Source organism: Macaca mulatta, chromosome 1 (assembly GCF_049350105.2).
Source record: "Macaca mulatta isolate MMU2019108-1 chromosome 1, T2T-MMU8v2.0, whole genome shotgun sequence".
Classification (NCBI taxonomy): domain Eukaryota; kingdom Metazoa; phylum Chordata; class Mammalia; order Primates; family Cercopithecidae; genus Macaca; species Macaca mulatta.
In genome coordinates this window covers 141,477,860-141,505,411 of record NC_133406.1, presented here as the reverse complement: position 1 = coordinate 141,505,411, position 27,552 = coordinate 141,477,860, and the positions used below count along the sequence as shown (strand labels likewise).

The following is a 27,552-nucleotide window of genomic DNA, read 5'->3' as shown; positions in this document are numbered from 1 at the left end:
TAATGGTCATTGTTTCATGCTGCAGTTTTTATAAGAATCCCAATGAAATGCATGTTATTATTTTTACTTTTGTTTTACAGTTAAAGATACTAGGGCTTCAACAGATAGTCTTACTCAATGTCGCATAACTTGTAAACGACAGAAGTGGGACTTAAACTGAGACCAGGCTAACCCACTGTCAGTCCTCTTAATCCCAGTGCTGTACTGATAAGGCTACAATCTTTTCTGCAGGTGACAGTGAGGGCAAAGTTCTGAGAGTGAGTTCTTAAGTTCTTCTCTAGGAACACGCTCTGCTGGTTATGGCAGAGCCACCAACTGACCAGACCACCACTTCAAAGGCTTTAATGAGGGAGATTTACAGATTGACATGGAAAAACTCTTTGTAGTAAATCCTTTATGGCAGGGACACCATTTTAAGCTGCATCAGGAAGAAGACAAAGATAGACTATGTGATTTAGATACTATGTTTCCTGAAAGCCAATTTCAGTAGAACCACTCTGTCAGCATTCCACGCCATTGCATGGCAATTTAAACTGCAAAGCCTAAGCAGAGGAGAGTTAACAGTGTGATTACAATTGGTGTATGTACCCCTTGATCCTAGATGGAGACGTTCTGTTAATAATCCCCATCTGGCTATGCAAATGGCAAGATTCCATCCAACAATCCAGAGGAGGCTCTCTAACATCCCTGAGGTCTCCTAGCAGACCCAGATCCTATTTGAGTTTGGCCTTTCAACAATTTTATTATGGCTGTAGGTGCCTATTTCCAAGCACCGACAGCCTGTCATTATTAGTTATTCAATAACATCCCATTGGACGTGTTCTTTAAGATTTAGCAAAATAATTACCCAGAAGACTACAGAGTCCCATAAAGTATTCTCACTGATATAGTTTGACCGTACAAACAAAACAAGAGAGTGAAAAAACACAGACAAAAACATGAAAGTCAGCCTTTCTACTGAAATAGATCTCACATTGGTAATGCAAGTTTTATATAATACCAAATATCTATTATTTGAGAAATGAAAGCACACACAGCTGCTGTGAAATAAGAACAGAAGTGAAATTTCATATTAAAAAGGAACTAATTCAGACAAGCATCGGAAGTAACATTTTATTGGTTCTAAGACATTTTTACATTTCAGCATCTTAAAATAGGAATTCTTTTTAAAAGATGGCCTCTCACAAATACTTTGTCGTGAAATGGTGGTAACATATAAGGCCCCTTTTAAAACATGAGCGAGATGATGTCATTTCTGTTCAAATCTTCCTGGCTTTGGATCTCCATAAAATCCAAGAACCTTAACCGTAGACTACATGGCTCAGTATGATCTGGCCACTCACTTGCTTCTCTAACCTCATTTCCCAGGACTTTCCCCCGCCCTCGTTTTTTTCTCTCTTTCTTGCAACCATGCTGGTCTTTCCGTTCTTTTTTTTTTTTTTAAATTATTATTATTATACTTTAAGTTCTAGGGTACATGTGCATAACGTACAGGTTTGTTACATATGTATACTTGTGCCATGTTGCTGTGCTGCACCCATCAACTCGTCATTTACATCAGGTATAACTCCCAATGCAATCCCTCCCCCCTCTCCCCTCCCCATGATAGGCCCCAGTGTGTGATGTTCCCCTTCCCAAGTCCAAGTGATCTCATTGTTCAGTTCCCACCTGTGAGTGAGAACATGCGGTGTTTGGTTTCTGTTCTTGCGATAGTTTGCTGAGAATGATGGTTTCCAGCTGCATCCATGTCCCTACAAAGGACACAAACTCATCCTTTTTGATGGCTGCATAGTATTCCATGGTGTATATGTGCCACATTTTCTTAATCCAGTCTGTCACTGATGGACATCTGGGTTGATTCCAAGTCTTTGCTGTTGTGAATAGTGCCGCAGTAAACCTACGTGTGCATGTGTCTTTATAGCAGCATGATTTATAATCCTTTGGGTATATACCCAGTAATGGGATGGCTGGGTTATATGGTACTTCTAGTTCTAGATCCTTGAGGAATCGCCATGCTGTTTTCCATAATCATTGAACTAGTTTACAATCCCACCAACAGTGTAAAAGTGTTCCTATTTCTCCACATCCTCTCCAGCACCTGTTGTTTCCTGACTTTTTAATGATTGCCATTCTAACTGGTGTGAGATGGTATCTCATTGTGGTTTTGATTTGCATTTCTCTGATGGCCAGTGATGATGAGCATTTTTTCATGTGTCTGTTGGCTGTATGAATGTCTTCTTTTGAGAAATGTCTGTTCATATCCTTTGCCCACTTTTTGATGGGGTTGTTTGTTTTTTTCTTGTAAATTTGTTTGAGTTCTTTGTAGGTTCTGGATATCAGCCCTTTGTCTGATGAGTAGATTGCAAAAATTTTCTCCCATTCAATGACCATACTGCCAAAGGTAATTTTTAGATTCAATGCCATCCCCATCAAGCTACCAATGAGTTTCTTCACAGAATTGGAAAAAACTGCTTTAAAGTTCATAGGGAACCAAAAAAGAGCCCACATTGCCAAGACAATCCTAAGTCAAAAGAACAAAGCTGGAGGCATCACGCTATCTGACTTCAAACTATACTACAAGGCTACAGTAACCAAAACAGCATGGTACTGGTACCAAAACAGAGATATAGACCAATGGAACAGAACAGAGTCCTCAGAAATAATACCACCCATCTACAGCCATCTGATCTTTGACAAACCTAAGAAAAACAAGAAATGGGGAAAGGATTCCCTATTTAATAAATGGTGCTGGGAAAATTGGCTAGCCATAAGTAGAAAGCTGAAACTGGATACTTTCCTTACTCCTTATATGAAAATTAATTCAAGATGGATTAGAGACTTAAATGTTAGGCCTAATACCATAAAAACCCTACAAGAAAACCTAGGTAATACCATTCAGGACATAGGCATGGGCAAGGACTTCATGTCTGAAACCCCAAAAGCAACGGCAACAAAAGCCAAAATTGACAAATGAGATCTCATTAAACTAAAGAGCTTCTGTGCAGCGAAAGAAACTACCATCAGAGTGAACAGGTCTTTCCGTTCTTAAATCACCTAGGCATACTTCCACCTCCAGGTCATTGCCCTTGGTGTTTCCTTTCCTGGGAATGTGTTTCCTCTGCTGGGAATGTGTTTCCACTGAGAAGCCCATGGTTCACTCTCACATCTACTTCAGATATTTATTCAAGTCATACTTATTTAGGCTTTCCCTGATTTAGGCTTTCCCTGGCCACCTTATCTGAAATTGCAGCATCCTAACATTTCCTGTCTACTTTTCTGCTTCATTTTTCTCTCTAGCATTTATTACCAGCGGACAGTTCGTATTTTTTATTTACCTTGCCTGTAGTTTGTCTCTCCCCAGTAGAGTATAAGCTGTGGTAAAAACAGGGATTTTTGTGTATTTTCTTCACTACTGAATCTCCAGGTCTTAGACAAATGCCCGCTACAGACAAGACACTTAGTAAATATACACTGAATATATGAATAGCTATAATATAAATGTATAAATACATATATATGAATATGCCAAATATAAAAAAAGAAATCAATGGATTACATACTGAAAGGCTGATAAGGTGGGGAAGAGGGTAAATATTACACTAAGTCTGTCTGGTGGCTCATGGTCTAGGATCTGGGCATCTTGCGCTATAAACTTGCCTCTGTTACTGGCTATCTGAGTAAAGTTTACAAGTTAATCCCTTGGGCCTCCAGTTTGGACTAGAGTATGGATGTTATAACCTCTCAGTTAATTGAGCCTTCTGCTAAAAACAATTGAAAAATGAGGACCAGAACTGGGAAGCTGAAGTGACTGAAACCGTATTTTTTAATGTAAATATTATCACCAGAAATGGTAGTTGTAAGGAGAGTCTTAATACAAAAGACTTTGGAGTTAATTTTTGGCTCGGTTGCTTTTGTTTTCTAAATAGTGAAACTGAAGCCCAGGATTTGAGAGACTTAGCCAAGGTCAAGTGTTAATTGGTGGCCAGCCATAGAACTGTACTCAACAACCCTGACTGAACCCCGTGTTCTTTTTACTTTCGTTAGTACATATGATAAATACTGGTGATTAAGAACAAAAAAGAGTTATACTTAGGCTATTTTGGTATTTTGTTCAACTTAATATTTGATGAATTCACCTAATGGAAATAATACAGAGGTCAATTTGTCTCTCTTTGTGACCTAATTCAGCTTCCAGAGGAGATTGGAAAACTTGAAGATAAAGTGGAATGCGCTAATAATGCCCTGAAAGCAGATTGGGAAAGATGGAAACAAAATATGCAAAATGACATCAAGTTAGCATTTACAGATATGGCTGAGGAGAATATCCATTATTATGAACAGGTAATTAGTGTTATTTGATATTGCTTCATTTTAAAGTTATATTCTCATTTACTTTTGGTCTGTCCAATGTTGAAAGAGTGTATTAAAGAACCAGTGTCACATTCTGATGCCCCTCTGGTAGCTCAGTTTCGATGAAGTTGTCAGTTACATTTGGTTTTTTATCCTCAGTTTGTTGTTTTGGATTTCGATTCTTCAAAAGCATTTGATAATGCTTTCTAATGATTCTCCTAACTACTCCTCTTTCCTCTCTCTTTTCCATTTATAAAGATGTGGCAAAGGAAGGAAAGGAACAGCGGTTTGAATGAGCAGAAAATCAGTTCAGGCCCTGTTCCCTATATCCTTGCTATCCCCATCTTCTGTAGCTATTCTAAAACCATCAACAAAGGAGCACCCCGTTCCATCAGCAAAAGAGTAACAACATCTTTTTTTTTTTAAGTTCATTTTGTTTTTCAGATGATAGTATTTCATTTTTTTACAACTAACTTTTCCTCAGATAAGTTTTTTGTTTTTCTTTTTAAATTGTAAACATACTTTTCCTAGAAAGTATATTTTAAAATAACATCTTTAACTTTATCTCTGGCTGAATTAATGAATACATGAAATTATTACATTAACAAAATTATGTCCTATAGCAGTGGTCCCCACCCTTTTTCGTACCAGGGACAGGTTTCATGGAAGATGATTTTTCCATGGACCTAGGTGGGAGTGGGGTTAGTTTCAGGATGAAACTGCTCTACCTCAGATCATCAGCCATTAGTTAGATTGTCATAAGGAGCATGCAACTTAGATCCCTTACATGCGCTCCTGTGAGAATCTAATGCTGCCTCTGAGAGCTCAGGCGGTAATGCTCACCCACCGCTCACCTGCTGTGTGGCTGGGTTCCTAACAGGCCAGTGACCAGTACCGGTCCATGGCCCAGGGGTTGAGGACCCCTGTAATTTAGAGTATATAGTGCTTATCAGTTTAAAAGAACTTTAAACTGAAATATTATATATCTTGAAAGATTAACTGATATTGATGTTTTTATTCAACAAGAGTTAATTAAGCCCCTTCTATCACCAGACATTGTGCCTGGCCCTGGAGAGACCACAGTATGCAAGGCAAACACAATCCCTTTCTCACATAGTTACAGCCAATGACGGGAACAGTCACAAAGAGAGCATAACAAAATGGTATAAAGGTTAGGTATAGAAAGACATTGCAGGGGCATATAACCTAATCTAGGAAAAATAAGGATATGTTTATGCAGAGACCTGAATGAAGAATAAGGAGTTGCCAGATAAGGGTGTGAGAAATGGAGTTGGAGGCAGAGAAAACACATGTACAAAAGCCTCGAAGGGAGAGAGAACATGTTCAGATAACTGAGGTTCTTTTTTGGAGGAAGAAGGAGTGAAGGTAGTTTTGAATTGAAAGATTAGGCTGAAGAGTGCTATATAAATTTAGTCTTTTAAGGGAAATGGGAACCTTTGAGTAGTTTTCAGCAGGGAACTGACAGCATCAGACTTGCCTTTTGGAAAGATCACTCTGACTGTACATGGGTCAGAGTTAGGCAACACTGGACATGATGAGACTAGTTAGGAGGCAGGAAAGGCAGAGATGTGAACTGACCTAGGAGTTTCATGTTAGTGGGCTAGAGATTATCGAACAGATCCGTGGTTTTGTTTTGTTTTGTTTTGTTTTTTAACTGGGTAGAACTGGAAAGATCATTTTCTGTCTCTCCTTAATTTTTCATTCTGATAACAACTATAAGTAAAATCAAGTATCTAAAATGAATTTCCCATAAATCTCAGATTTTGAATGATATAAAATATTTCTTTTTAATAAAGCACATTTATCAACATAAAGCTTTATTACCGTTTAACTGTTTAAATCCATAGAGCTAACCTTACCTCTCCTTTATAGTAGAAATTGTCTACACTTAAATTACAGAATTGTTAAGAAAGTCACTTGTTATGAATAACAAAACAAATCAAAAATTTAATTGAGATAATTTATAAGAAAATGTCTTAAAACATGCAGTTTTCTATAAACGATTATAAAACCTAAGTATATTAGGGTATAAAAATCACAGGACAAATGCACTTAATATATTTTCCTTTAAATGATAAGATCTGCCAATTTTTCTAAATTTGGATTTTTTTTAAAGTGTTCATAACAATTCCACAGCATTCCAACTAAAATGTTTGGGTTTTAACCATACTTCTCACGTAAATACGTATTTTTTTCAGTCTCATTGATTGAATTCAGTTTATATAAAATGTTCCTTTCTTAGAAACAGTTAAAAGAGCATCGCTGTGCCATATTGCAAATTTTGTTTTTCACAGCAGTTTCTATCAGTGTGTGATGTTTTTAACTCTTTCCCCAAGTGTACTACAGTTCTAAATGTTACAAAAATATATCAAGTGTCCTCCATCTTAAATGTATAAATTTGGAGGGATCATTGTTTTTCGTTTGTATAACTTCCAGAGATCCTTATAGCTCCATTTATTTGTTGAATTTTTTCCTGAGTGAAAAACTTGTAACAGATTTGGCACATCAGTCCAGTAAAACAAAATCAAGAAGTTGGAACCCTTAAATGGTCAAGGATTCTTAGCGAAAGATTAAGGCCTAAACAGCAACAATCCGCCACTAACTATTAACATCAGAATATCTCAGATATACAGGGAAGAGAAATGTTCCAGAGACCATTCATTTCCTGTTTAATTTCATCACATTCTAATGGAAATACTTCTTTTTTCATCAGTATTCCCAAAAGGGTCTGTTCCTAGTGTGATGGATGAAACAGGGTATATATACATTTGCCTTTGGATTTACCTGTATTAAGTTCTGGTCACAGATTGTTTAGATATTAAAACTTAAATATTAAAATGGCAGAGGGAAATTAGATTATAAATATGAGGTATGGGTCTGTATCGAACTCCAGTTATTATCATATTGTACAATAATTGTGTCATGTTATACTTAGAGGCATCTATTACATCTAAGAACATGTAATAATCAGTGTCATGTTGTACTTAGATGTATGAATTTATTGGGAGAGAGTTGATTCTAAATCCACAACGGGTGTCTCAAATGAAACTTTTACTAGGTAAAATGATGTTATTCACATTTTGTTCTATATGACCAATAATTAAGGATAAATGTGTTGAGTCTTTTTAAACAAATGAATAATAAAACAATAAAATTAAAAATCCACTTGAGCAGGATGAATGATTTCAAAGTACACTGATACTCAAATAATGAAAGAAAATGACTTCCTGCTAATGTAAAGGGATTCTAAAACAGTAAAACAGGACATGTTGGATACAGGGCGTGGATATTTCCTAACATTTTTCTTGAAGGTGCAAAAGAAAATCTGCTTTGTTGTTGTCAATGCTGATGGTGCTAATGATGAAAGCTTGAGAGGAAGTGATTCCTGGCTTATCTTATGAACTGGAAGAGCGCATTCTTCTCAAAACTCTATTTTAATATCATTGAATTCACTTGGCTGTCCAATGTCCTCTTACAATTAGACTTTGAGGGCTTATTTGGACATTCTGACAGGAAAGTGCAGCCATTTAGGAACTGCTTTGGAATAGCTCTGGACTTGGCAAGAACTATTAATATAAAAGAGAACAATTACCTTTCGGCTGGATGAGCACAAAAAATGGGGAACCGTCTACCCAGTCCAGTGAAATCACCTTTGTTACTAAGGAGGTGGCAGACAGATCTGATGTCCTTTTGGTCATTTAATGTCTTTGTTTTATTTGTCTCTAACATATCAAGGACAAGGTTGATAGTAAGAAAGGGTAGGGCATTCACAAGAGTTATGATAAGGGTAGGGTTAATAAAAGGAGCTATGTTCCAATGTGTCTATGCAGATTCTTAATATGTGCCTGCTAAATTAACATTTCTGAGTACCTGCTATGATCCGGGCCTGCTCTGTATCTCACATGTGGTATCTCACATGACCTTCTCTGTAACTCATGGAGGTAGTGCTCTCCTCTCTCTGCAGTCTTGCTGGCCCAAGTTTCTACTAATGTTAATTTTTGCCAAATTGCAGTTTGTAGTTAAGTGAATATGATAAAGGAATATAGTTTATTCCTTTGCATAGCTTATTTTATAATATAGTTCATTCCTTTGAATAGTTTATTTTAAAATTATTAGTGGATATATGGAAATGCTTATTTTATTATCTTATTTTTCTGGTTATAATATTAATACAGGCTCACTGAAAACAAACAATTACAGCAACAAAAGCTCAGTACACAAATGTATGATGAGGATAAAGAATACCCATATAATCCTTTCTCCTAGGGAGTGGTTCATTTATATATAATTACAGAAAATAATTTGCTATTTTAAGATTAAATTATTGTTAGATTTTCTGCATGGGTCTTTGGAATGTGTCAGCATAAAAACACATATGTTTAGTTATTTAGTGTCACAATCATTAAAATGAATATATATTATTTTGAGTTCCATATTTTTCATTTATTTTACATGTTTCCACATAGTGTCATAATTTTCTTATGATACATCATACTGATGTATATTAGCTTAGATAATTAATAGTTGAACATTTGTTTTTTTCTTCTATCATAAGTGCACTATTAAAAATAATTATAAATATTAGCTTTTTGAAAACTTGGTAAGAATTTCAAGAAATAAGCAGGTCCATGATTACTGCATTTCTTATTCTATCAGTCTTATTTAGGAATGTCACTTCCCTCATGTAAACTCATTTATGTGAGATTCTGTTATTGAAGCCCTGTGCTAAACACGGGTGGTGCAGCCTGGGGAGAGATGATCCAAATTCACACTTAAGTTTTGCTGTTAGGAGGCTAAAGTTGATTGGGGAAAAATAATATATAAAAATATTTATTCATTTATTTGATTAATACAACCCTAACGTTATTTTTTTCTAATGGCGAAGTATTTAAATTAGTTTTTTTACTTGATTGTAATGGACAGACTCAATAAAAGGTTCTATTCTTAGCAGATAACACAAATATATTTATATGGACATCTAGCAAGCAGAAAAACAATTATAGCAAAGGAAAATTTCTGAAAGATAAATGAGAAAAAGAAAAAAAATTATTATAAGGGTATACCATCTAGCCAGATGAACAGTACTACTAATGTTTTCTTAAAATCCCAGTCTAGTTACTTATGGCTCATTTAAAAATCACAGAAATTTTGTAAAAGTAGATCTCACAGCAGTCCTCTAAAAACTAAGTATGGGCCTGGTGCAGTGGCTCACCCCTGTAATCCCAGCACTTTGGGAGGCCGAGACGGGTGGATCACGAGGTCAGGAGATCAGATCGAGACCATGGTGAAACCCGGTGTCTACTAAAAATACAAAAAAATTAGCCAGGCGTGGCGACGGATGCCTGTACTCCCAGCTGCTCAGGAGGCTGGGGCAGGAGAATGGCATGAACCCGGGAGGCAGAGCTTGCAGTGAGCTGAGATCGCGCCACCGCACTCCAGCCTGGGCGACAGAGCGAGACTCCATCTCGAAAAATAAATAAGTAAGTAAGTAAATAAATAAATAAATAAGTATGAATAAGCGCTGAGTGTCCAGAAGGTTCTTCAAGTGTAGTTTTACTTATTTAGGGATTTATTTCTTCTTGTGTTGGGAAAATAGTGAAATAAATTCTAGTGAAATGGTTGTTTGTTTTAAACTTAATATTATACTGCATACTTTGGGACATTTTGTAGATTGTGTATATATTTACTTGAAACCATCCTGGTCCAAATAGGACAATTTCCAAGTATTCAGAGCTTAAGAGGTTAATCTGTATTGATAATGATGATAAAACTGCTACCTAAGCAAGATTTGGATGGATGGCATTTAGATTCCTGTCAGAAATTTCATTCTATTCAAAGCTGAAAATCAGAAAAAGTATCGATTTGTGCTCATCTGTGAGTTGAAAGGAGCAATGAGGGGAATAGTCTCCCTAGACTTAATTCTGACTGACAAAGAACTGTTATCTTAACATGACAGTCCATAAGGAGACAGTACTATTTTCAAAATCTGGGGGGTGAAAGCAAAGAAGGAAAACTTGGCCATTCTCAGTCATATTTCCTAGAATTTAGTAAAGTAGCTTAAAAAATTAGAGAAAAGTTAGTTATACTTTGAAAATCATACACTCTAAATGAGAATATGACTTGAGAGGAGTGGGCAATTCCTTTCTTTTTTTTTTTTTTTTTTTTTTTTTTTGAGACGGAGTCTCGCTCTGTCGCCCAGGCTGGAGTGCAGTGGCCGGATCTCAGCTCACTGCAAGCTCCGCCTCCCGGGTTTCCGCCATTATCCGGCCTCAGCCTCCCGAGTAGCTGGGACTACAGGCGCCCGCCACCTCGCCCGGCTAGTTTTTTGTATTTTTTAGTAGAGACGGGGTTTCACCGTGTTAGCCAGGATGGTCTCGATCTCCTGACCTCGTGATCCACCCGTCTCGGCCTCCCAAAGTGCTGGGATTACAGGCTTGAGCCACCGCGCCCGGCCGAGTGGGCAATTCTTAAAAGTGAAAAGAATGAAGCAGGTAAAGAACCTGACACAATCGTACCTGTGGACCATGGACCATGGAAACAAAGATGATAGAGGAGGATACAGTCAAGGAAGAATACAGAAAAACACAGGCAATATCAGTGAAAGCATATGTCGGGAAACAGAGAGTTTTTGGGGGAAAAAATGTGAAGAGCTTCCAAACAGCACCAGAGTCAAATGAGAGTAGGTATGAGGAGCCTCTTTGGAAGCAAGAAAATTAGGAATTCATGTGTTATCAAGAAATTAATAAAAATGAATTCCTAGTGGAAACTGTGTAATGGGAACGAAGAAAACAGAACTACCTCATTTCTATTTCACTGCTGTTTTATCCATGAAGGAGAATGAAAGTATAAGATGAAAAGGTTAGGCAAATACAAATGAAAGTTAATAAAATCCAGTACATTTGAAGACGTAATAAAACAAAAACTATCCATTGCCACAAAGAGATGGCTGGGTGTCTTCTGTTTTTCAGTGAGTGGTGCAAAAGCCCGCCCTTTACCAACCTGAAAGCAGTGCTTACAAAGCCCCAGTTGAAGCTCTTAATTCTAAATTTACTCATAGAAGGAAGACTGACAGACCGTCACTTACTCAGAAGAAATGCAGGCCATGTTACTTTCCTAGGTGAATCCCAGAGAAGGTTTTCAGCAATACTGGAACAATGTTTCCAAAGTAGTTAACCTCCTTTGTAACTTCAGATACACACCAGGCACAGTCAATACTTGCTCAACCCTTTGTCAATAGCCTGTCTTAGAGAGAGAAGAGTGGATATGGTAGGGGAGTTACCCACATAGAGTTGTTCAGCATAGTTTTTAGCCTAAGAAATGGCAGGTAGTGTTTGAGTTTTCTTTAAAATTGTTGGAACAGAGGTGTAATAGATGGTCTGTATTGAATCATTTTTTTTTTATGTTGGCCATAAAAAAGACTCCTGGGCTGAATCTCTGTCAAGAGGCACCTTCTTTAAAGTTAAATTCTCTTTCCTTATTATGAAAACAAAGAAGCTGACTAGAGCTGGAATAATCCAGAGTTATCCAGGACAGGGAATTTTGAACCCATAACAAGGTGCATTTCTTTTTACAATCATGCCTCCTAATAGTTACTAAAGCCTGACCTAAACCCTAGACCTCAGAAGACAGATGCCCTGGTGCTAAAATAGGCCTTCAGAAAAGAGCATTCTATGTCTTTGGAACTATGTGAAGAATATCTCAGAACTACATTATACACCCTAAAATTGAATAGATTCCAGTTACATGTAGGCTATATTTCTGGCAAAGCAAACACACCAGCTTGAGAGGATAAGAAGCTTAGAAGTTTACTCAGTCTAGCCATTTTTATACCAGTTAACTTTTCCAATTCGTTACATCCTTGTACCTACATTATCTGCTGTCTTATTCATTGGGAAGTACTCACTGGAAGCCTGAATGCATTAAGAAATTCAGGTTACATCATGCTACTTTTCTATGGATCATCTAATTTATTTAGGGATGATCATCAAAAGGAAAACAGCAACTTTTCATCTTCTTAATGCCATTAAATGGCAATACATTGAATAGAGTGTTCTCCTTGTGTTTCAAGAGACCAACATTGTTATTGATTATTAACCTTGTCCTTTTTACCAACTATATCACTTTTTTGTTGAGCAATCAGTTCTTATTTCAAATAGAATCTAAAGAAACATAGAAATGGTCAGAGCAAAAGATACAGAGATGGAATAGTCTTCTGTGATTCTAGAACATCTTTGGAGGCAAGCCGCCATTAGACTCCAAGAAACTGCCTTCTCAGTTTGACACGTTATTACCAGGAAATTTGGATAAGTGAAGAGGCAAGAATTGTAAGCTGAGCTCAGGGAAATCTACATTTAAGATATTTCACAAATAACTTTTTAAAAGTTGACTATTATAAATATCAGAGGAAGTCTCTGGGCATAGTTCGTTGAGTCTCTAATTATTGTATATTTGTGGTATACATTATCCCACAATCCTTTACTTCCACTTCTTGAGGATGGCAAGTTGATAGCCAGATTACTCCCATTTAGCTTATACTGTTTCGTTTTGTTGGAGAAGGTTGGCAACGCATCTTAGCATGTTTATGTTTCTAAGAAATTCTTAGGAAAGAAACCTATTCACCTTTCTTTATCCTCTCACATACCGAATTTGTTTGCTCACAGAAACCATTTATGGAGTAAATGTCTGAAATGTTCTCTAGAAAACAGAGGGAAAACAAACAGATGATAGAGATATAAGATTTCTAATGCTCATTAGAGTGTTCATTTTAACACCACTTGAACGAGCTTAGGTAACCATGAGGTCTTGACAGAGTAGATTTTAATTCAACATGGCTTAAAACACTGCTCTATTATAGCCTACTGCCTTTGAACTTATGTTTGCATAATTTGATGCAACTTTTCACTGATGTATAGATGAATATTCCCCTACCATAGCAAATAAGAAGGTAAGTATTATCTTCTATGTTGTTGATAAGGTCCTGCTTTCACATTCCAAGAGGTAAATCTAAAATCTAACTAGTTTCTGTCTGCAGGAATCTTTATATTTAAGCCAAAGTTATTTTCCATAAGTTAGTCGTTAGCATGGAGAATGATAATATGCTTTTTAGAAGTCAATTTATTTAATTTTCTGGGTATTTGTTTTGGTGACCTCTTAATTTTGAAAAAATCTTAATTTTTTTCAAAATTTAAGTTTTATGAGAGTCATATTAAGGTCCTATTGTATTAGAAGATATTTCTGACTTAAAAAAAAAAAGAACAAAGTAATTATTAAGTAGTTAAGCAGGCTTATTTACTAAAGAAGTTCTCAGAGTACTTTATGTGCTTATATGGTTGTGAATCTGAAGACATAATACTTTTCTTGACTAGATCAGTGTTTCTTCTTGCAGGATGAGTGTTCTACCAAACATAGTTTAGGAAATCTTGGGTAATAGTGTTGATCTCTAATGCTACTTTAAGTGTGGATTGATATTCATTCCATAAGTTATTACAGATTCAATTTAGAAGTTGCAAGTAATCAGTTGGAATCTTTGATAGCGATTCCACATTGCCAAGACATCCAAGTGGGTGATTAGGAAGTTTGACTTGTTGAATTCTATGGAACAATTCAAGTATTGTCCAGCCTTTGTGGTGATTTGCATGTGGCATGAATTACAGACTAGTCATGGCCAGTAAGACCACTTAATGGTCCTTAGAAGACTGAAAGAAGAAAAAACAAAACCATTGTTCTTCACCACGGATAGTTTAAGAAGCATTGCTCTGAAGTGCCTTCTGGTTTTTACAAGTCTGTTGATCTCTTACACTTAATATAGATAGTGTCCTTTCTCATTTAAAAGTTTATAATCGATTTAATATTCAAGCATCATATAAAGCATATAAAATACAGTCAGTGGTAGAATTAAGTTTAAATGCAGCAGAATTTTATTTTTATTTATTTCTAAGGAAACTTTAGAATCAACTAGTTGTCATTTTCAGAATTCTTAACTATTATGTACTTATTTTGTTGTTTGATTAAGTGTGATTTCTGCTCTGAATTAAATTTTCAAAATCCATAGCTATAGCTCATGTTTCCATCTAGTTGTGAACCTTTTATTATGTGTCATATAAGTCTTAAATATTTTTGTTGTTTTATAGGTTTTTACTTTTTTTTTTTTTCTTTTTTTTTTTTTTGAGATGGAGTCTTGCTCTGTCACCCAGGCTGGAGTGCAGTGCTCCAATCTCAGCTCACTGCAACCTCTGCCTCCCAGGTTCAAGCGATTCTCCTGCCTCAGCCTCCCAACTATCCAAGTAGCTGGGATTACAGGCTACTTGGCTGGCTAATTTTTTATATTTTTAGTAGAGACGAGATTTCACCATGTTGGCCAGGCTGGTCTCAAACTCCTGACCTCAAGTGATCTGCCTGCCTTGGCCTCCCAGAGTTCTGGGATTATAGGTGTGAACCACCGCACCCAGCCAGCTTTCTGCGGTTTTCAAAACTTCGATTGAAAATATTCTCATCAGTCCCCTATATTCTGTAATGTAATTTGTTCTCAATTATCTATGCAAATAAAGTGACCTTAGGTGTGAAATAGACAGTTATATCATGCCATAGTCTGTGCTGCTTCCCATCCTTTGGGCTACATAAGTTTTTATGTAGTTAATCAGGGATTTGCATGGAAGGAGATTGCACATAATAATGAAATAATTTCTAAAAATGTCTAGTTTCTGAATCAAGGACATTCTGCTTATTGTGCTTTGTAAATGACAGACTACATACTATCGGCCAATATAATAGTTTCTGTATAGAAAAGGAAGAAATGATTTAAACACACACACACGCACACACACAGCATTTTATCACAAATAAGAAAGGTGGGTCTTCTAATGGAAAAAATTAAAGTTGGATACCATGATGCCTGCATTAGCTAATTATAAAGTCCTAATCATGTCCTCTCTATATACCCAGTTTGCTAAACTGCCAAATAGAGGTATTCCTCCCTTCCCCCACCCCATATCCCTTTCACATACATCCCTCACAAGTCTTTAGGAGAATAAAACTGGAACACATATGTAACACACTATAAAATAATGTGCTTAAACATCATAGTTGCACCTTAATTTTCTAATAATCCAAAGGTAAATGTGCTCATCTGTATAGTTTGTTGTACTTTCAACGTATGCTTACACAAAAACAGATAAGCTTAATGTCTGAAGTGTCTCGCATTAAACTGGATAGACTTCATGTAATTGGCTTAGTTTTAAGTAAACAACAATGATGTTGTGGTGTAGCAAAAGTATGAGTTTATAAGGATATGAATTTAAATGTTGGCTCTTATGTTAATTTCTCCTATAAAGATTTCCAATATGTTAGACCTTTCAGAGCCCCAATTTCCTCATGTATAAAAATGAGAGAAATGGATTAAATTTTATCTAGGGCTCCATCTGGCTTTATCAGATCTTGAGTTAGACATCTACAGAATAATGCTACAGAATAATAAAAAAATGGACCACAAGATGGCGTTTGTAGCTAATGAGTCCTTTTGCATTAACTGTGTTGCAGTCATTTAAATATTTGCAATAATTACAAGTGCACACTGATCACTTACATTCTTGAGAGATATGTAAAAGTAATTTTTAGAAAAATAATCTGCAAATCCTGTTATTTTTAAGTTATTGGTATTTCTAAAATTATAAATTGGCAAATGATTCTCAGAAGCTGAATTTAGACTTTTCCAAAAATGAAATTTAATGAATAATTTGAGCTATTGCAAAATAATAAAAGTTTTCTCTGGTAGTATCAACTCTAATTTCCAGATTGATTACATATCAGAATTTGAAAATATGTACCTCCTGAAAGTTTTCATTAGTGTTTCAATTTCAGGTTTAGGAGATTAAAACACAGTTACTAAAATGTTACACACCCTATTGCTGTCATTGTAGGCATAACCTAATGATTTTTATAGATGATAAATAATTTCATGATGCTATTGACCTAGTAGAGAAATGATTGCCAATTTGAGCTTCAATGTTTTCTCAAATGTAGGTGATATCAGCTGTGTCCAGGATCATTTGAGACGACGTTAAAATACTTAGAAGAAACTCAGTCATATTTCCAATTGGTAGCTTATTGAGAAAGATGTAATTATCATGGTACTCTCTCTAAAAGGTGCTTTTTGATTAAAGGTGAAAAGTAGACGCACAACAGCTTTATGTGGCTTAATATGGGAATTTCCCGTTTTAAAATAAATATATGGGAAGGTGTGACTTTTACATATTCTCTAATAATAAGTATCATTATTATTAGGTAAATGTCTAGTTATTTTACTTTATTACCACAGAAATACATAATTATATTTTATTTTGACTTATGTAATAATTTGGATGAAAAATTTTCTAGTTAGCTGTTTCTATCAACAGTGTGGTGTCATTACCTATGGAGATATCAGCTGTTACATAGGCATCACATGGTGGCTAAGGGCATGGGCTTTGGACAAATGACTTCTGACTTTTAGCTGAGTGACCTTAAGGACTTTTTTTTTATTGTAGTGAGCCTCAGTATCCTCATCGATGAAGTGCTGACAATGCCATAGATTTGTTTGGGTGTTAAAATATAAATGTACGTGCATATACATATATGTATGGATGGAAAGGAATACGTAAAGATGAAAGAGAAGTCTTAGAAGCAAAGGTTAACATTCCCAGTGAGTCACTAAAAATTGTTTATAAGATTTTATGCTCATCAGGTATTTCCAGGAGTCTTAACCAGCATATGCCTTAAGCCACTAATTTTACTTGAGCCCAAAATTGCCACCATAGAAAACAGGTTTTAAAGCTGCTAAACGAATGAATGGATGAATGAATGAAAGAAAAGCAGTTAACTCAGTGTCTAATAAGGATTCAGTAAATGTTGGCTACTAGTAGTACAAGCAGCTGTAGTGGTACTGAAAATATTTCTCATATGTTTATGAATCTTATCTTTGGAAATTATAATGACAATTATCTTATAAATACCAAATGCAAGGAGGAGAAGTAAAATTTTATGTTTGCTGTATTCCACACTGGGTCAAGCAAAGCAGAGCAAGGCATATTTACAAACTATATATGATTTCATTTGCCAACTTCTTGTCAGCCATGGTTAGCCTCTGGAAATCTTCAATTTTAGTTCTGGGATGAAACTTAACGGACACACATAGTTCAAACCCTTACTATGAATAGGTAAACAGGCCCAGAGCAATAAAGAAATTTGCCTGAAATCACACTGTAGAACAGAACATCTTCATATCCCACAAGCTTGAGAAAATAGTGATTCTCAAATGTGGAAGCTTCCACTGAAAGCTGTATCTTATCTATAGAAATGCCATTATTGTCACCATTTACTCTTTAGAAAACTTGATCACATCTGCCTGTGGGATTACTACCCGCTTATGAGAACTGAAGAGACATTTACCTCTTCTAATGCAAAATGTCACCACCTTTAGTGAAGTATCAAGAGATTTATTTTCAAAACTGAAAGTTAGTTTTGGAATTAAAACTTAATTTTCTACGTATTCTATCTGTGTGTACTGCATTTGAGGAGGTTGTCAGCCTGTGTGTAGAAACAGAAAGGCTTTGTTTACCTGTTGGGTCTGTTTTCCCCACCTCTGGCTCGCCTTCCTGTGGTGGTTCTCTTTGTCTGAGTTCCCTCCTCAAAGAGAAATTGCACTTGCCTTTGGCCACAACTGCAGCCACCTGGGGGAAACGTGTACGGGATTCTCAATTAACGAGGATTTGTGATAAGCTTTTTTTCCGGTCAATCCACATCTTGGCTCGTTGCATGTAGAGCATATTTATCAGCTTATTTTTTTCTGCAGTGAGAAGGAACTGTTCACCATGGTTTCCTATAGAGCACTGGAAAAAAACACAGTACTGCACTATGAGAGTCATTTTTCTTAACTGTAAAATGAAATTACCTGATTTCATCAGAAGATTATTGCATGAAATAAAACAGTATGTATGGAAAATGATGACATCTTATTCAAATGGAAGTGGAACTCCTGTTGTTGTTGGTTCTCCCATGATAGTATGAGAATCCAAAGCTAGAATGAGCTAACCAGAACTATTAAATGTCAGGCCAGCAGTGTTGCTGGATATTTTTTTATTACTACTCTGGTTTTGACAGATACTTTCTTCACTCACTGTAATGATTTAAAAGTGGAAAAAATTGTTTGACAATGCAAAGCCAAATAAATAGAAACATCTTTTAAAAATATTAACTTATAAGCAAATCTCACACTAGGTTTTGAGATTTTTTTTGGTTGTATTAACGATTCTTTATATCTTCCAATTGTAATCCTGAGCACAGTAAATATTCACTGTAATAAATTACTTAACTATATGGTATAAACAATATATGTCTTGAGTTTTTCCTTAGGTTTCATACTCAAGAGCAAAGAAATTTAAGGAGCCTTAGAGATCATCTTTTTGTTGTTTATAAAGATTTGTGTACATTAATTTGATATATGTGCAGGATATCAGGTAACACGGGTGAATATTAAACATTGGTGGAAACAGGCAATTACATTTATTTAATTAAAAACCTGCTATCAAGAATCCCAAAGTTATCTGGTAGCGTCAGGAGCTGCATAGTTCAAGGTCAGATCTCAGCTTTGCAGGCCCAGAAGAAAACCATATTGGTCAGCAACATAAGTGGGGTTCAGGCTTTTAGGGCAAAACTTAATATTTACATGTTTGGAGAGCAATAGAAACCAAAGTATCAGTTGGTTAGTGTTCAAATAGAAAAGTGCAGTTTTCTGATGGCCAGCATCTTAGCATCAGTTGTTCAATATATTCCTTCTCTATAGCGTCGTCTGCATTTACTGAGCACTTACCATATTCCTGACATGTATTAATTCAGTCTTCTTCAAAGAATAGATACGTTCCTAGAAATATATACAGAATTTCCAAGATACATGAAGGGAATTAATTTCCATACACTCACCTTTTGTAAATACTCTTTCCTAAAATGTGATCAGCCTGATGCCCCAGCAATCGGGGTTTCTTACCTATTTCTCCTTCCAAAATCATCCTTCTACTATGTGAAAGAAAGGCATCTCATTCTCATGACCCAGTGACTTATTAAATGTACCCTGGTGATGGTTCAGGAGATTGACTATCCATTTGTTGATGGAAAAATACTGGCATACAATTGATGAGATTTATAATGTAAACACACTTAGACCATTTGAGCCTCAGCTTTCTCACCTGTCAAATAGGATTCACAGTAGTCATTGTGAGGCTTAAAGAAGGTGATATATAAAGCAATCATTATACTGCCTAACCAAATATTCATATCAGTATATGACAGTTGTTAATGTTATTTCTGTTGCTATCCTATGTCAATTTTTCTATAATATTCTGTATTTCAAAACACATACTTTTTCTGCTTCTGGTATGGAAGATAAGGAAATCATGAAATAGCTAATTTGTCTGTCTTACCATGTTTTACTATCCCTTTTAGTACTTACTTTAGAAATGAAAATATTAGCTCACATCACTAATTAGCATGGACAACTGCTGAATATCTTAGACCTTTATTAAACTAGCATAGTTAATGCAGAATATGAAAATGATAGGAGTTTGTTCACTTGAGGACTAACACCATCTTTGGTGCAATTTGAATCACTTATTAGACAAGAATTCTAAATAGAGCAGGCTGCTTAGAATTTCATTTTGAATTTTACCTGGAGAATGTTCAGAAGTTTATTTAAATGATAGTTTTGCAGTTATTAAAAATACCTAATATCTTCTGAAAGTAGTAATTGCTTTGGGGCTGCCCTGCAGGGGTACCAGATACAAGATTGTGTATGGGTTTGCAGAGAGCAAACCAGAGAGCTCTAGCAGAAAGATGGTTTGCAAAGGAAACTGAGGGCTTTTCTCTAAATGTAAAGTGTGGTGCTGTTCCCATCAGCCCTCTCCACCCAGTTAATAGTTTTCTGTTTCGTAAACATTGTGGGTAGATTTTTTAAAGATATACTTCGGAATTTTTGTATTTCCTTCTTTTTTAAACTTGACATTTGGTGAAAGAGATTTGTGAGTGGTTTATGAAACTCAGTTTTTGTTTTTTTTTTGCTATTGAAAAGCAATAAAATACTGATAATAGCTAATATTTATTGCATATCTGCATATGATGTTTATTGTAGCTTTTTGGAGGTGTTGTTCCTCAGGTTGTGGAACTTCTCCTTTATTCCTAATTTGCTGAGAATTTTTTTTTTTAATAAGGAATGGACATTAGAATTTGATAAATGTTTTCTCTCTATTGAGATAATGTTGCATTTAATATTATCATTTGATAAATAATTGGATGTTAATCCAATCTTGCATTCGTGGAATAAACTCCATTTGGTTATGATGCATAATTGTTTATAGAAATTACTATATTTGATTTACCAAAATTTTATTTAGAATTTTCATATCTATGTTTAGGAGGAATAATAGTCTGTAGTTTTCTTTTCTTGGAATATCTTTGGCTCTGGTATTTTGGACAGCATCCCCATGTCTTCAATTTTCTGGAAGAGATTATATGGAATTAGTATGATTTCTTCCTTAAATGTTTGCTGTAATTCACCAGTGAAGAATTCTGGGCCTGGAAATTTGTGTATGTGTATGAAGATATTTAACTACAAATTCAGATTCATTTGGGTTATTGGTTTCTTCTATGGTGAATTTTGGTAATTTATGTCTTTCAAGGAATTGGTCCATTTCATCTACATTGTCAAATGTAGGAGATCGAGACCATCCTGGCTAACACGGTGAAACCCCATCTCTACTAAAAAAAAAATACAAAAAACTAGCCGGGCGCGGTGGCGGGCGCCTGTAGTCCCAGCTACTCGGGAGGCTGAGGCAGGAGAATGGCGTAAACCCAGGAGGCGGAGCTTGCAGTGAGCTGAGATCCGGCCACTGCACTCCAGCCTGGGTGACAGAGCAAGACTCCGTCTCCAAAAAAAAAAAAAAAAGATCTTCATAATTTTCTTTTTTCCTTTAGTAGAGTCTGAACTAACATTAAACCTCTCATTCCTGACCCTTGGCAGCATGGCTAAAAGTTTAATTTTCTCAAAGATCTAATGTCAGTTTCATTGATTTTTCTTGATTGTTTTTCTTTTTTCTTTCATCGAGTCCCACTTTGCTCTTTTCTGTTTTGTTTTTGTTTTTTTTTTTTCTTCTGCATTTAATTGTTCTTTTTTTGGTTTTCAAGGTAGAGACTAAAGTCATTGATTTGAAATCTTTCCTCCTTTCATATGTAGGCATTTAGTGCTAAAAAATCTCTATGTTCTACTTTAATGGCATACCAAAATTGTTGCTGTGTCGTGTTTTCATATTCAGTTCAAAACTCTTTCTAATTTCTCCTTTGATTTGTCCTTTGACACTGGAGGCTTTTTATAATTGTCCTGTTTAGATTTCAAATATTCGGTGATTTTAAAGATATCTTTCTGTTACTGATTTCTAGTTTAATTCCATTATGTTCAAAGAACATACTTTATATGGCTTGAATCTTTTAAAATTTATCAAGACTTCTTGTATGGCCAGAATGTGATCTATATTGGTAAATGTTTTATGGGCACGTGAAAGAAAATATGTATTCTGCTTTTGTCCTGTAGATCTCAATTAGGTCAACTTGATTGATAGTGTGGTTCAGATCTTCTATATGAGTGCTGATTTTCTGTCCACACATTCTGTCAGTTCTTGAGAGGGGTATCAAAATCAATTATGCTTGTAGATTTGTCTTTCTCCTTGTATTTCTGTCAGTTTTTATGAAACTCTTTTATGTGTGTAAACATTTTAAATTATGTCCTCTAGATGTGTTGGCCCTTTTATCATTATGAAATGATCATCTTTATCTCTGATAATGATCTTTGCTCTGAAATCTACATTTCTGATACTAGTGTAGGCATGCTAGCTTTTCTTTTGACATGTGTTACAATAAAACATATATATATATATATATATATAATTTTTTTTAATTAAAAAAAATAAACCCAGGATCTCACTGTGTTGCCCAGGCTTATCTCAAACTCCTGGGCTCAAGCGATCCTCCCACCTCAACCACCCAAACTGCTGGGAATACAGGCATGAACCACCGTGCCTGGCCATATAGATATTTTTTAATCCTTTTAATTTTAACTGTATTTGTCCTTATATTTAAAATATTTATAAGAAATTTAAACAAAGTATAGGTAGGTCTTTTTTTTAATTCGGTTGGCAATCTGCATCTTTTAATGGTGTGTTTAGCATATAGACATTTGAGTAGATTATTGGTATATTTGAGTCTTTTATCTTGCTGTTTTTTATTTGTCCTGTCTGTACATTGTTCCCATTTTCTTATTTTGCCTTCTTTTGAATTGATAGACAATTTTACATGATTTCATTTTACATCTCTTTGTGGTGTATTAGATATAACTCTTTTGTATTAGGTATAACTCTTTTATTATTTTAGTGGTTATTTTTAGGTTACTGTATGTATCTTAAATTTGTCATAGTCTACCTTCAGGTAGTATTATATTGCCTATATAAGAACCTACAAATGTGTTTTTTCATTCCCTTCCACCTGACCTTTATGCTGTTTTTGTCATGCATTTTACCTCTACATGTATTACAAGCCCTGTAAGATTTTCCTTTTTTTAATTCATATATTTTAATACATTTAAATAATAAAGTATGTATCATATGTACTCATGTAGTTACTATGTCATTTATTTATAGATCCATATTTCTATCTGGTCTCTTTTTTTTCTGCCAAATAAGCTTTTTTTTTTTTTTTTTTAACATTTTTTATAGTGTGTTCTGACAGTGATAAATTTTGCAGATAATGAATTAAGTGATTTTGCAGTCTGCTTGATGGGATCTTGTACTATTGTAGGCCCTATGAGAATGCTGGATACTGTTTAATCCTTCCCGATGGCTTTTTTCCCCTGTGTCTCATAGTCTTCTCACGTGCATGTGCCAATCAGTATTCTGCTTGGTATGGTGCATCCTCCGCACATCTCCAGAGTTTTGTCTCTATACACCACTCTCTTCTCTGTTACTCTGGTCTATGAACTCTAGCTGCATTTTCTCTAACTCTTAGCTCTATCCTTTTAACTCAGTGAGTCAGCCAGGTAATGTCTCCCTTCACCATGGCCTGGAAATTCTGTTAAGGCAACAAGCTCGTATATTAGAGGGATGCTAATATAGTTTAGATATTCATCCCCGCCCAAATCTCATGTTGAAATGTCATCCGTAGTGTTGGAGTTGGGGCTGGTGGAAGTGTTTGGATCATAGTGTTGGATCCCTTATGTATGGCTTGGGCCATCCCTTTGGTGATAAGTGAGCCCTTGCTCTGAGTTCACATGAGATCTGGTTGTTTAAAAGTGTGTAGCACTGCCCCCACCACTCCTGCATTCGCCATGTGGCATGCCTGCTCCCACCTCACCTTCCGCCATGATTGTGAACTTCCTGAGGCCTCCCCAGAATCTGAGCAGATGCTGGCACCAGCTTCCCATACAGCCTGCAGAACCGTGAGGCAATTAAACCTCTTTTCTTTATAAATTACCCAGTCTCGGGTATTTATTTATAGCAATGCAAGAACAGCCCAATACAAATGCCATAACAAAATTCCGAAGACTAGATGGCTTAAACAACAGAAATTTGTTGCCTCACAATTCTAGAGGCTAGAAGTCTAAGATGAAGGTGTCAGCAGGCTGCTTTCTTCTAAGGTCCCTCTCCTTGGCTTACAGATGCCCACCTTCCTGCTGTGTCCTCAGATGATTCTTCCTCCTTGCTCACATTTCTGGTTTCCTCTCTGTGTCCAGATTTCCTCTTCTTATAAGGACACCAGTCATATTGGATTAGGGCTCACCCATATGACCTTATTTTACCTTAATGACCTCTTTAAAGACCTCATCTCCAGATACAGTCACTTTCTTAGGTACTAGAATTAGGGCTTCAGTCCATAACACTGGGGTAATCATGGAGCTTACTCTGGTTTTGTTTGTTTGTTTGTTTGTTTTTCTCCTCAGGGGCCACTATCCTTTGTTGCCTGATTTCCAGGGTGTTGAAAACCATTGCTTTATATATATAGTATCTACTGGGTTGATTGATTTAGGCAAAAGAGCCTTTCCAGTCCCTGTTACACCCTCTGGGTCAGCAACAGAAGTCCTGAACCTGAGTTCTTGATCACTACTCTATGCTTCCTCACACTGACCTTTCACAAACATGCTGAGATTTATGGGGTCTACCTTTTGCTCATCTTTTAGTCTGCATTCAGTGATTACTTCCACTAGGAAACATTAGGACACTCCAATCTTAGATCCTATTACTGTTACTCCCATCATGTCCTGTAACATCACAGATCCTATAGTTGATTATATTTGCTTACTTGGGTTTCATGCTAAATCCTAATTTCTATTGGTTTGTGAGCTGTGCGCTAGTACCGTCACAGTGCCTGGCATATAGTAAGAACTCCAAAATATTTGTTGAGTGAAGAGATTTTTGTATGTCTACCCTCCATGCCCCCCAAATCATGTGTAGTTTGGACAATTATAAATTACTTACAGTCCAAAATTTGAAAAATATACTAAATGTGAAGTAATTTATGCCTTTTCATTAGTATAAACATTTAGATATACTTAAAGATATCTAAGATATTCTCCTGTACCGTCTAAGAGGAGGCCACTCTTACGAGGTGTCTCCTGTAGTAACTACCTGACCCTGATTCCTCTACTCCCCTCCCCTTCCCTCCTCTTCCTATTTTATTTTGTCATTTCTCCATCCCTAGGAGAGAGGCTATTATTATTATGTATCTGAGGAACTAGAATATCGTAAAGTTAGTAACTTACCGGAGGATAAAAGCAAATCCAGAATCGATTCATTACAGTTACTGTGCTTCTTGGATTGTACTTGACTTTCAGTACCTTCTAAAGCTACTTAAAGAAAAAGTATCCCTTAAAGTCTTGATAAACTTGATTATTCTAATGAGGCCTACATTACCCCAAGTCTGGCCTTCAAAATATATTACAAAATAAATACCCACTATTTAACCCAGTAATTTATTGGGTAAATTTTACCCAGTGTCTTTTTTATTTGACAATTAGGTCATTCAATGTTTTACTGTTCTCCTGTAATTATACAAATCTTTTAGCTTATTATTAGCTTCCTAAGTTATTGGAGCCTATCTCAGAGTTAAATCACAGTATGTAATCTTTATGAAAATCTGAATTGACATAGTATTTCCCATATTCTAAATCTTCAGTTTGAAAAAAATGTGTTTGTGCATACGCACACACATACACATACACATACATAATTATATGAATACATACTTTTTGAAATGCAACACACTTATGATTTGAGAGCTTTAAATGTTTGAGTTTTTACAGTGTTTGAAAAATCTCTAGTCTGTTATTAGCACTGGTTGTCCGATATGGACACATTAAAGCTGTGAAAGGATTAGAGGCAGAAGAAGTGACATGGAGGTAGTTGAGCCAGGTGGACCAGCGTTACTCAGTCCAACTTTGGAGTGTATTATGTAGAAACATACATGTCTATGGCCGTCTATCCACGTTTGAAAAAAAAAAAAAACATAATTTCTTTCCAAATTCATTATAGCTCAGGCTGAATATACATTAGAGTAGGTATGATTTAGAAGAATCCTAAGTGCGTTCAGACTGTTAACATTATGCTGTAGATAAACTTCATACAGATACTTGAGACTGGTCTATTAGGAAGGTCATCCTCAGGCAAAATCAAATAGGCCACATTTATGTTTATGTGTTCTGAATGCCTTCAGACCCTTACAATCCTGTGTCATTTCCTGTGGCACATTAATAACTTAAGTCTTTCCACCCATTCCCGACAGACCATCCTAACAGTTGCTAACTTTTTGAGCATTCACTTTATGTTATGCATTCTGCGTAGAGATTTATACAGATTATATAAATTTAATTCTCACAGTTGTGCTAGTGGTAAGTACTATCATTAACCTAATTTGTAGCTGAAGAAACTAATAAAGGTTAATCAACTTTCTCAAATTCACACTTGATGTAATGGGATTCAAATCAGACTGAAGTGTGTTTGTATCATCACTCCTCCTCAGCTCCAACTGGCTCCATCTTTTTCTCTATAACGTGGAGCTCTTATTTTTCTCTTGATATGGGGTAATAGTAGACTATTTCAGCAAACTAATCCTTGCTAATCTTTTTAACCTTTAATATGTTTTCCCCTTCGCAGTAGCATCCCTCATTAAGAATTAAAATATGTAGAAAATGACAAGGATTCTGACAAGATGATAGGAGAGAAGAATAGAACAGATTGCAATAGGAACAGATGTGTTAGAATTTATTAATCCTTTAATGCTGAAAGTAAACCGTTATTGATTGCCTCATGGTGTGTTTCCATTATTCAGTGCCTTGCTACGTGGGAATCATTCCTTACATCACAGACCAACCTCCACTTGGAAGAAACCTCTGAAGATAAACCTTAATCCCATTGAGGACTTCTGTTTGATCTTTGGGAGACAGCATTTATTAACCAAAGTTATTCTTTCTGGATCTGCCATGTCCCTTATAAAGTGGATGAAAAATGTTTTGTACTATCTGGAAAACCAACAACTTGAAACCTCAGGTATTCCAGGTCACTGACATGAATTTGAAAATATATCTATCTGTATGGATATATATCTATATGTATATAGATATAGAAATACAGCGAGAGATCTGGCTTGGTTTTAATTATGTTCTTAAATTTGTGTGCCAATAATTGCATATAGATTTTTTTTCTTAAATATTTGACTGTGGAACATGCCATTTTAAATATGTTGTAAGGACTGTTTTAATAAAAAGTTTAGTATGAAGTGGCTGGCTGCAGTGTATTCCTTGCCTCCTAGTAACTCAAGCCTCTTAAACATTCTAAATTGAGTTCAGCATGTGTTAACAAGTATACTGTGCATTCCATTTTATTTCATTATCATTTCCTCTGAATACTATTCAGTTTAATATTAGGAATTCAAAGTAACAACCAAAAATTATTTGACATTATTAAAATAGATGATAACTGTTCAAAAATTGATTTTTTATAAGTTAAGTAATTGTTTTCCACAATTAAAAAGTTTCCAAGATTTAAATTATTATTTGAGTTATTAGTTAGAAATCCTTATATAATTATATTCCCACTAGTAGATATATTTGGGCTTTGTAAA

General features: G+C 35.6%; 1 protein-coding gene across 3 annotated transcripts in view; it reads left to right on the top strand.

Annotated features, from left to right (window-relative positions):
• The window catches only part of SNX7 (sorting nexin 7), a 108,494-nt gene extending 81,287 nt beyond the window's left edge, over nucleotides 1-27,207 (top strand). Inside the window, exons 8-10 of one of the 3 annotated variants that reach the window (XR_013400582.1) lie at nucleotides 4,189-4,341; nucleotides 9,694-9,851; nucleotides 26,761-27,207. Coding sequence is in view for 2 of the 3 variants with exons in the window: in XM_077952636.1 (XP_077808762.1) it covers nucleotides 4,189-4,341; nucleotides 9,726-9,851 (279 nt within the window). In the remaining variant the exon portion in view is untranslated. The remainder of the gene's footprint in view (nucleotides 1-4,188; nucleotides 4,342-9,693; nucleotides 9,852-26,760) is intronic. The other 2 variants (XM_077952636.1, XM_028831304.2) reach the window with 2 other exon arrangements.
• The last annotated feature ends 345 nt before the right edge of the window (nucleotides 27,208-27,552 follow it).